The 11988-nt window shown below is 40.0% G+C and overlaps 1 protein-coding gene across 1 annotated transcript in view; it reads right to left on the bottom strand.

Annotated features, from left to right (window-relative positions):
* syt12 (synaptotagmin XII) overlaps positions 1–11988 on the bottom strand; it is a gene marked incomplete at its 5' end in the record, with an annotated part of 21696 nt that overhangs the window by 3293 nt on the left and 6415 nt on the right. Inside the window, 5 exons of the mRNA XM_035664835.1 lie at positions 118–238; positions 1641–1856; positions 5264–5668; positions 6464–6657; positions 7361–7421. Coding sequence (XP_035520728.1) covers positions 118–238; positions 1641–1856; positions 5264–5668; positions 6464–6657; positions 7361–7421 — 997 coding nt within the window. The remainder of the gene's footprint in view (positions 1–117; positions 239–1640; positions 1857–5263; positions 5669–6463; positions 6658–7360; positions 7422–11988) is intronic.

The raw sequence follows: 11988 nt of genomic DNA, 5'->3' as shown, positions 1-11988 counted from the left end.
AGTCATGGAATATGAATGATTTTCATATAATGAGATACAGAAACTCACACAATCATGCAGTTAACATTCACAAATAAAACACACACACAGTACAGCAAACAAACAAATGTCCCTGACCTGCAGTGTTCTTGCCGTTGGTCCACACCAGGTTCTTGCACTTGGCCACAACCACTGTGAGGCGCTCTGCTGTCGGCAAATAGCTGAGAGACAACAGGATCTCTCCAACTGCGTCCACAGCCTGTGGAGTCATAGCAGAGCATGGCAGACATTAAATATAACATTAAATGTGCCAGTCTCTTTGAGAGAAAACACTCCTCACAATCATGATTTCTTTTATACCTAGGTAAGTATTCACCCACAGTGCTCCAGAGCTCCTACTACTACTGTATGTTGGAGCTAATTACATTTTTAGGTTGTTCTGCTTACACATCTTTAAATTAAAGATAGCTGTATTTAAATTAAAGCCATCACAAATTGAAACCATAAATGTTAAAGCAGGAAACAAATGAACTGTGAGATGGAATATAATCAGCAGCATATTAATAAAGTTAATAGCACGTTAAATTTGTTAAATTCAAAATTATTTTAACATTTTAATATTAAATTGTTAGTTCATCAGTTAAAAACAGAAAAAGGGAATTCCATAAAAAAGTCTAATTTGATTATCTATTATTTTTAAATTTTATTGTATTTACACTGGTTTTGTTTGAGGTTGGTGAAGATCAAACTGTCCTTTACGTAAGTAGCTTTTTCATGTCCATTGTCTTATTTTTAATATATTATAATTACACACAGTGAATTGTAAGTTAGTTACTTACTTATATAGTTTTAAAAAGACATGGCATGTTTATGAAAGAGATGATACGTAATCGTGGGGTCCTAATATATTAAAATAATAGCTAAGTTGGTGGAAAGTAACTACATACATTTACTTTAAGTGCTATACATTAGTAGAATTTTGACCAAAGATACATTTGAATAAATATTTGAAACCCAAAGAGGTCCAAAAATTTAAATACAAAACCCTGAACTAAAATTGTGTATATAGTAGTTAAAACTATATAATAAATAAATAATATATATATATATAATAATATGTTATGGTCTTTTTAAGCAGAACAAGTAATTTGACACAATGATACTTTTACTTAAGTAAGATTCTCAATGCATAACTTTTACTTTACATTTACATATTTCTGTATTGTGGTGTTGGTACCTAATTGAAGGATTGAAGGAGTATTTCTTTCACCACTTCGTCCATTATTCTCTTTTAAATAATCTACTATTCACTTTTGTTCGTGGTCAGTTTAACTCACCGTAGGCCTTTCATTAAATCTGTTATCAGTTTTTAACTGACTGCATCCGTTTTCAAATAATCGTTAATCATTACATTTTGCCAGTAATCCACTCAACTGTTTTTTGTGAATATGACATGTAGTTCTGCTGAACTCCAGCAGGGGTCCTCAGATACCACCATTCTTCCCACAGTGTATACATACTGTAGTTGTTGTTGGAGGCAATACATGACATACTAAAAATGTGCCTAGAAGCCCAAACTGTAGGATTTATTGTAGCATTATTTGTCTGTATTCAATCATATCAAAGTATACTCTATGACACATCACTGTATTATAACTCACCTTATTGACATCTTGAAGGTAGAGCCAGGCGTTGAATGGTCTGATGGTGAGGTCCAGGTCTGACAGCTTGAGATCTGCTACCCCAGCACTGATGTTTCGCTCATCAGCGTCGATACCAAAAGCAGCAAAACGCAGGCTGTACTCCTCCAGAGTGGACAAGTCCACAGGAATGGAATAGCGCTCATCAAAAATCACGGTGAATGCATTAGTCTGGACCTGTGAGAGGCAGAAGATAATTGAAATGTAGGAATGTAAGGTTTTTTTTTTTTTACTTGTAACATACACCTCCCAAAAAATTTGAACTTTGTATAAATTTGGGAGGCATCAAACGGACAGGATGGTCATCTAAAAGTCCAGTTTGTAACATTTAGGAGGCTCTTAGGCAGAAATGGAATGTATTATATATATTTTTTTAATTAGTGTAAAATGACCTGACCCACACCATCTGTAGATCATTCTAAGGTGATAAAAACATAAGGATTCTTATTTTCAGGTGATTATACACTAATGAAAACATAGTTGTGCATATTACTGTATATTCTGGCAATAGATCCTCCTAAATAACATTCAAGGTCATAGCAGATGTCATATTTCCAAACACATTCCTTCACTCTGCTAGTACTAAATGTTTTCACTGGTATCATTCTGGAAAGAAAACACCAGCGAAACCATTTGCATGATAACATTTTGTGCGTGTTTTTCGTCAACCAGCATCAAAAATCAAGTGGATTCAGATATTAAGGCATTATTCAGTTCTTGGCAGGTGAAACAGATTTCCCAATGAAAAAGAGGTTTGGAGTCAGTTTGACCTGGCTAGCAGAGCGCACCATGACTACTTTAGATCAAAGTTACAGACTCACTTGCCACAGCAACAGTGACCAGCATTCTGATTAAATTTTTTTATGCTAAAGCATGTGCTGGAACGAGGGTTTACAGAGCAGTCGGAAGTTACCAGGCAACTATAATGTGCAGAGGAGGGTGGATTTAATAATAGCCCCCTTTTCACACCAGTGTTAGTTTTTGAGGTGTGAAATACAATCAGGGATATTCTTGCTAAATATGTTTGAAATAAACATTGTAGCTTTCATACAAATACAGTGAAGCAGAATAATAAAAGAATAATAAAATGAACATGTGCTGTGCAAGGTCAGCAAAAGTAGTTTTTGATAAATCTACAACTCACTGTACAATAAAAGAATTGTGGATTCTGAGCACAGGGTCTGCGAATCAGCCTGTGAGGCTGACCTTGGATTGTGCCTCATATCCAACCACCGAATAGCATCATAATCATACATTCAACACCTACAGAATCCAGGAAAGGCCCGGCTGCTGCTGCTGTGCAAATATCTTCATAAAGATATAAAGCAGGCAGTATCTCTCTGCCAGCCCAACACACAAACCTGTACAATATAACGCTGTTTGTCTGTATTGTTGGGCTTATTGCTTTGGGGGTTAACAATGGCGATGTGTGTGGTGAAAATGAGGCAATAAAAGCTCAGAGGGAGGCATGTGTGTGGATGTGTGTGTGTGTGAGCTACAGCAGAGAGAGGGGGAGAATGAGAGAAGAGTGGCATACACATTATTAAGAAAAACAAAAGCAAGAAGCAGTGACAGCAAATAAATGAGATAAGGGGAAAATGGGATGAAAGAGGGAGTGATCGACGTGTGATGGGTGAGACAAGAACAGTGACTACAAAGAAAATTACCGAGAGAAAGCGCAGGAAAAACCGAGAGGGAGAGAGAAGCTGTCTTGACCATCAGGGCAAGTGAAGCTGATGTCAGCATTTCCTTTGGTCTTCACCACTCCTCGACATCAAAGAGGGAGCCACTAAAGCCGCTGCATCGGTGGCCGCTTCCATTATTATTACACCCAGCCCATAATACGTTCATATAACAGAACAACAGAGAGCCCTGGTGAATCTGTGTGTCGGCCCCGCACAAACTGTACACCACAGGAACACAAGGTGCAATGTGGATGACTCACAGCCAGGCAGGAATTAGTGAAATTTTCTGGCAATGTCTCGCATAGAGCAGACGGCGAATGGCAGGTGTAGCAGATGGAGGAATGTAGCCCTGTTCTTTTACTGTCAGAACGGTCAGTCCACATTAGATTCAAGCTTTCTATTAAACTGTTTTAGTTGAGAATTCCAAAAAAAGGACACAATCAAGGCACATTTCTGTCATGAAAAGAAAAGAAAAATGTTCATAATGACAAAAATCCTCACTGTAAGTGAAAATTATGAGACACTAAGACAAAACGTAAATAAAATACAAATAATTATGATTTTAACAGAGCAATTTAATGGTGGAAATTAAAAGACAATTGCAGTAAAAGCACAGAATTTACAAAACAAATCAAGAAAACACTAGAGATTTAAATGAGGATAAAGAGGTAGTAAGCCAGTTAATGTGAGTATTATTTTAATATTTTCTTTTTCTGGTCAAATCTTTATATATTAGATTTTATACTGTGTATATTATTTGAGAAATCAAGACAGAAATATCTGTTTCTGATTAATCCAGGAAATGAAATACCATCATTACATTGTGATTTGCAGATATATTAACAGGATAGTCTGATTGTTTATACTATCTCATATTGTCATATTAACCCTATTAATTTAATCTCCACTCTCATTGTTATTTTGTAACTTGCAGCATCATCATCAACATCTTAAACTGAGTGAACTGTAAAGGAATCACTGCTCACTGTAAGGATTGTTATCTCAAATCTCATCACCGCATGCCACATATCATCATCATTTTAACCTAAACTGTAGCTTAACACAGGTTACAGGTTGCATTTCAAATTGAGTGAAATGAAAGTTAATCACATCTTCTCCTGATGAACGCAAAGGCTGTGAAATCAACCTTCTTCACTGCATCCAGCTCCCAGGGGGCTCACTATTCAAGTACTTCCATCAGACATGAAAGGATTGTCTTGTCAAGCTGCAGGATCAAGCCTCTCACTCCATGGGACGTATTGCTGTCTCTGTCTAAAATTCAGCCGGGGCTAAAATCTTTAGCACATTTCAAGTGAGTCAAAGCTGACCCCCCGAGCGAGGAAGCTTCAGACATTACAGCCTCACTGTTTTCCCACAACGTCAGGAGCCACTTTTATCTGCAGTCCTTTGCCCAAGTTAACTTGTCATGTTTTAACTGCTAATTAACTGTCTGAGAAGATATTCCTTTCATTTTCCCCCTCAGTCCACAATCTCTACCCCATTAGTAGTCTAGAGGCAGTTATGCTGAAAGTCCTCTTTTTGTACCATAACAGCAGCTAACGAGGAACTGCCTTCAGACTGATCATATGTCTGAAAATCTGAAAAAAGTAAAGCAATGCTCTTACATGCATCCTCACTTACAAACACACACTATAGTGCTTTAGTGAGGATTTGTTGTTGTTTTTTTGTTTAGTGGCATCTAGCGGTGTAGTTGCACATCACAACTCCCCTTCCAAACACAAAAAACAACTTATGGTGGCCAAAAAAACAAGCAAAAAACACCCCAGTAGACCCTAAGGAGAACCACATCTTATCACTGTAGTGGTGGGAGATGTGGGTTTTCCTTTCTATCATTCTCAAGAACTTAATATAACCACAAAAAGACAACAGCTTCCTTACCCTTGTGACTCCCACATTGAGCTCCTCTGGCCCCAGGGAGACTCTGATGAAGCAGCCGGGGAAGTCCCCTTCCTCCCTCTCCAGCAGGTCTTTGCCCTGGTGCAAAGTGATGTGGAGCATTCCCGTCCCCTGGCCCGGATGCCTGGAAGGCTCAAACTCGAGCGTCACCTCCAGCTGGCCTACCGTGAAGTCGTGGCCAAAGTTGTTGGCGATGGAGGAGATGGAGCTGAGCGAGTCGGTGGAGATGGACCGGTTAAGCTGGGCTATGCAGGTCGGGTCCAGCTCTCTGCTCATCAGCTCCAGGTGGCCCAGGTCCCTGAAACCGTCCGGGGTGTCGCCGAGGGCCAGGCTGGGTTTGCGGCTGGAGGTGGTGGATGTTCGCCTGTGATTGTTGGCAGCTGCTCGCTTCAGGGTGGGAGTTAATAAAGGAAACAAAGATATTTTAAAGGTACTGAGATGGAAAAATAAGAATCTCTCTGAATAACTCGGCTGTTCTGTGTCATAACGCTGTACAACCAAAACAAGCTCATTTAGATTTATTCAGTGTCTTGTAACACTATTTTTTTCAAATTCTTTGCAATTTACTCTTGCATGTAATAGTCGTAACGAGTATTTCATAACAAAACCACAAAATGTATCAAAGTGAGTTTTATTAATGGGGCTTGTTGTCTTGTCTATCCTGCACTTGGAGCTCACCAGGCAAGTTTCTAACAACATTAATCGTAGTGGCAATAATGTTAAACCTGCAAAAACTGGGTCTTTAAACTGTTGCTTATTTACACACCCAGGGTAACATTATCCTTCATTTGGAGTTGTTTTTCTGTTTTCTTGCTCCGTCGAACTTTGTTCGTAGTTAGTACTTATGAGATATAATAATACCCCAATTGTAATAAACCAGAATTGTCCTGTGGGGCAGAGATAGTGTTTCGTGCCACTGTGAATTAACAAAAAGCCTTCAGCCACACGAAACTTTTCTCTGTAATCAGCTGCTGCTGTCTTCAATTGGAAAGAAAAGCTGCAGACTCTCAAACCTCTGTGCCACATGATTGCTCATCACTTGCTCCAAGTGAAGATTGGTTGTTGATTTTGAGCTTTAAGTTCACAAAGCCTCTCACCTCCATGTCTTATGGGAAAGTTTTAGACACATGTATTTTGTGTACTGATATTTAACATTTCTGAATAGCGTGAATTAAAATGTACCTTTTGTCTGACTTCTGAGAAGGAGGTTCCATATTTTTCTTGCAGATATCGATAGTCAAAGTTTGGGAAGGGCGACGGTGCGGGGAAGGTTCCAGATCTCCACAACTTCCAGATGTTGAGCCCGGCCACACCCAGCAGCACGAAGAAGCCCACCAAGTAGATCCCCACCTCCCAGCCGGGCGGGTTACGCACCACTGAAACAGACGCACAAAACAAGTGCTTAAAGCTATGCTTACTTCCATTTCATCAAATGCAGCATAAAGTTTGGACATAACTGTCTTAACAAGCTCACAGTCATTGAGCACAGTCAGACACTGTTTCAGGCCTTGTCATTTAACACTGAGCATTGAAATGACTTTGGGAGACTTCGGGATGCATAAAGTTTTATGTAAATCAGATAATAGTTTAGGACAAAATGTGACAAACAAATTGAAATGCCACACTGAATTAGATGTCAGATCTTCTCGTGGTGCATTCAGAGAGGGATTATGAGCTTGTGTTGAGCTGGCTTTCTCAAGATGAATGACTTCTACGGGAGGACTTTGACAGCTTTATCTCTACTTTTTTACCACAAGAGATAAGCCAATTATAGGGCAACTTAAAATGTTTTGTAACATCGACGGCCTTCAGCGGCCGACAAGACTGGAGGTGTTGTAAAACTTGTATATAAAGGTGTCAACAGCAGTCAAATAGACCGGAGAGAAGATACACAAATGCACACCCTGAATGAAAATCCACAAACAGCCTCATAGTTCGATACTCACATCCTCACATATAAATTTACAACAGTGTGGATAAAATCACAGATGTCAAGCATTAATCCACACAAAGATAGCCATGCAGAAAAAACTAGTAAAAGAATATGCTGCAACAGTCAGACCATTGCTGTCCACTCACCACTCAGATGGTAGCCTGATATATCCCCACTTTGAGCCGAGGACATGGTGCTGCAGCCAGCCTGAAAAAAAAAATCCAAAGAAAAATCTGTTCAAGTGGCATTTTATGTCAGAATCATAATCCCATAGTAATGTCTGACACTGGGAGCTGAAATTACACAAAGAAATCATAGAATTCATTAAAAATGGCAAGTTGGTCCATCATTCAGAATACAATTTGGGTTTCCGCTAAAGAATATTGAATATTTAGCTGAAGGAACAATTATAACCTTTTCATACTAAGTAACAGTTACAACATTATAAAAACGTAGTCATCCTTAAACCCTCTTAATCTAAATCTTTTGCCTTCAACATTAATCAAAGTAAACATGGACAAATTAGCCTGCTTTGGGCCACAGGGCAAAATCTACCACGGGAACCTAAGGACTCCTGACATCCACTGCTGTTTCAGGTACATGAACAGGATGGGGTACATGCACAATAACAAATAACATGCATGCAGAACGAGGGAAGTCAGTGCTCTTGGTACATTTTCCCTTGCAGAGACACAAGACTCAACCCAGTGATAAACAGAGCTTCTAGAGGGGGGAAACCCCAGCAGTGAGATGACCTGCTGAGGTGATCAGCTGGAATGAAAATCTGCAGACTTTTGGCTCAAAATGGCTGTTTTCTGATCTGTCCCCTGTTTGTCAGTGCCTTCTAAAACGGTCTTTTAACACTACTTGGTTAAGTTTAAGGAATGACTGTGGCCATGGTTCATAAGAGTACTCCACTGACTGAGCATTGCATAACATTGTCAGACTCACTATGGACAGTTTAAAAAGAGGATCAAAATTTAGAATGAGAAATGTATTTATTTTCAATTCCATGCATTCATCTTCCTTGTCAAAACCTGGCATCTACATTACCCACAATGCAACTCGACTGCAGTTCTGTCAGAGATTCAGTGTTGTGTATGCTACACTGGCTAATGTTGCCGTATCGCAAGGCTGAGGCAATTTATCAGATTTCACGCAGCTCCTTTTGGAGCCACAAGGTGTCCCACTTTGTGAGGGACTGCACAGCATCCCATGTCCCACATTTTGATTGGCTCTAGTTTTCAAATGTCAAATCAATGGCTGTGAAGGAAGCAGAGAAGGCTGTCGTCACGGGACTGCTACGCCCAACAGGGAAAATTGTGAGTGACCACGAAGTCACAACCTATGCAGATTTAGGCCGAATAGGATGGAAAGTAATATAGAGAAGTCAGAAGTCAGGTGCTTAGCATCTCAATAACCGACCCCGACTTCATCCCTTGAGGTTTTATGGTTGTATGGCGACTTCACACTACTTCCGTCTCTGCTTCAGAGACAGCAATAAGAAATCAATTCAGTTTTTTGGATTATGGTTCTTCCTGAAAATAGCAGCAAGGACTGTTTTTCAAGAGACAAAAGATATCAACATTTCCCTGTGACCCTCTTTTCCTACGCAAACTGCAAAAAGAAAAAAAAGATGGGCGCCAGCGTGTGACTCATTCCTTCCCCCCACCTCCCCTCAATCTCCCCTGCTTGTTGGAATCTCCCCATATCTCAGTGGCTTGGGGGAAACGGGAGCATTACACTAATGATATAGAAAAAAGCTGGAGGGGGGGTTGTGGAGAGTGTTGACTCAATTCTGCTGAGCGTTTTGCAGACCACAGCCATGCAGTCCAATTAAAGTGGCTGACGCAGTGCAGGGCCCACTGACAGCTGCTGATATTCCATTAGTAAAGCATGGGGAATCTTTGGCAGAGAGGGAAGCACTGAGAAAAGACCCCCCTCGAAAATAAATAAATAAACACAAATAAAACATTGGCCCGGCAGTCCTCAGATCAGGTCGGCATGGCCTAAAATAACATATGAGTGTTTAGGTCCAGAGGAAGCTGAACAGAGGGAATGGGAGGAGGAGGAAGAGGAGAGAGGATCAATGATAGGGAGGGAAATAAAAAGAAAGAGAGTAAGACAACGTTTCAGACACATTTAGTAAATAACAATGAGGCAGCGTGGGCGCTCTGCTGCCTCAGTGGGCTTAAGGAGACAGGATACTAACAATGAAGTCCAACTTGCCTGAAATAGAAATACGTTTGAAAATAAGGAGGCACGCACTCACTGCAGCTTTATAAAGATTATTAATTTGATCCCAGAGCTGATAGATAAGAGGAACAGGGAATTGGTCAATTGATCATCTAAAAAGGCATAATTATCCTCTAATAGAGCGGTTCCCAATTTGTTGTCTGTCATACCCCATACACCAGCCGTTATCTTCCAGATGTGTTTGTTAGACTGATGATATTTAACACTAATGATTATTCAAAAGCAGATATTGTTACAGTGCAACACATAGTGATCCTGGAAGTGGCAGCGTTTAGATTTCCACTCACTTTTCATCTAGTCCTGCTTAGCTGCAGCATGTGGGGTTCAGATATTAACCTGACTCCTGTGCAGTCAGCCTATAGTTGGTGGTAGTTTGTTCTTTACTGTGATTATAGATTTAATAAAGAGTCAGATCAGTATGCTGCTTTTTACCTCAGTTTACCTAGTCACAAACTACATCTTCCAAAATGACACACAGTTGAATCAACACCTTCAAGAAGGTAGGTTTTATTGCAGGACTGTATTAGACTGGTGTGCCTAATAAACTGGCAACTGTCTATAGATATACTTTTTTAAACCAAATTTCTATTTTTTTTTGTTTTGTTTTTTAAAGGTAGTCCACAATATTTCCCTGTCGCCCTGACAACCACACTAATACTCCCTGGTGTACAAGTACCCCTGGGTGGGAATCAACACAACCAGAATCAAAAGGAAATAACTTAAAAAGGAAATGAAGATTTTTTGCAGTACACAACAACTATTGCACACGTTTTGATCAATAATGCCGGCAACAAGTCATCTGCCAGCCTAAGGCTTGGAATTACATTTCTGCAGAGAAAGTAGAGTTATGGGTAGCAATGGATCACAGAGGTTCACAGGGGAGCTGACGGCCAAATCTCAACATATCTCAATTCTGACTGGTTGATCCTACTGTCTGTGGGTCGGCTGGAATGGAAAATAAGGAATATGTTCATGTCCACACAAGAAGAAAAGAAAACACCCGTTCATATTCGCTTATGTGCAGACCAGAGACGCATTTCCCAGCCTTAAGGTGGATCCTCTGCACGCTGACTTGATAGAGAGGACTATAATCAAGACCATGACCTTTGCTGCTTGTCATCCTCTCTCTTTCCCATTTTCCCTGTCACCACCTGCCATATAAAATCTAAGTGTCTCAGATAGTATGATGAGGAAGACTGTAAAAGGAGGCTGAAATTTGTTTGTGTAATATACTGAGACAGGGAGAAAATGAAAAAACAGACAAGAAAATGGCAGCATTAAGGAGAGGAAAGTAATAATGTGGACCAGGCTGAATCTTTGTACTCCTACTACTTGACTGGAGCCAGAAAAAGACTGAGCTCAACCAAAGCCATGATGTTTTACTCCATGATAGCAACAGTTAGTGATTTATATCCTTCAGATTTGAGATTTTCCTTCGGGCTGACAGCTCATTAACACTTGCCTGTGAAAGGAAAGGTGATAATTTGCATAAAAGCTTTTCTAGTGATGTGTCATCTTCATGCCCACATGATCTCGACTCTCTCACTCCTTTATATTTATCACCATTGCTGCAGGGATTCTGTGTCTGATAACATTCCTCATGATGCCTAAAAAGACCGTCATCCTCCAGAGCACACGGAGCGCAGTCGCATGGAAGACGTTTTAATTACCAAGATATGCATGAAATGAATATCTTGTCATAATGTGGGCTTGCAAAACAGGCTGTGATGAGCATTAAGTGGCATGTGAATAATGCAATGTAACAGAGCTTGTGAAATTTGTGAAATACAATTTTCCACAACAGTAATGAGGCTGTCAATGGAAAAACCAACACAATGGAGACGTTAACAATCATGCTTGATTATGAACATGGAAATGTCTAAACAAGACAAAAGTTCGTCTTCTCCAGTTAATATCTCAGACTAGTGCGCTTTACTTGGTGGTAAAAGTTTGAAAACTTAATTCTTCCTGACAACATTTTCCTCCAGGTACAAGTGTGTGTGTGTGTGTGTGTGTTCAAAACTGAAGCTCCCCCTTTTTGTTCTTTAAAAAGTCTTTATAGATGCTTAAAAAGCCTCAAAAAGACACCGAGTGGAAAATGCTGTTCATTCTTCTCACAGTGGCTCAGCCAGAACTATTAGTTAACAGACAGCTAGATTCAGAGCATCAAGCACCAATACTGCAAGCTGTGTGACTGAAAGCAGGAAGTGGAAGGAGAGGAAGAAAATGGGCAGTGCGTGAGTGTGTATATTAGGAAATACTGACAGTTGTAGGCGGGGAGGTGCAAATGAATTAAGGTGTCTACAGCAGTTGCACAAATGGCCACAGTTATATTTGTGTTAGTGAGAGAATGATATAGAGATGAAAAAAGAGACTGAAGAGGAAAGAGGAGAGGAGGGGAATGAAAAGAGGATGGTGGAAATCAATTCAGCAAAATACTGATTGTGTTTGTGTGTAAGGAAAGGAAAGAATTAAATGAACAACTGGCTGTAACACCTTTTTTTGTCTCAGGCGAGTG

The sequence above is a fragment of the Morone saxatilis genome, unplaced genomic scaffold (genome assembly GCF_004916995.1).
Source record: "Morone saxatilis isolate NCDOM2014 unplaced genomic scaffold, NCSU_SB_2.0 Contig2, whole genome shotgun sequence".
Lineage (NCBI taxonomy): Eukaryota > Metazoa > Chordata > Actinopteri > Moronidae > Morone > Morone saxatilis.
Note: the sequence above shows the minus strand (reverse complement) of the source record. Positions and strands in the feature narration are given on the sequence as shown.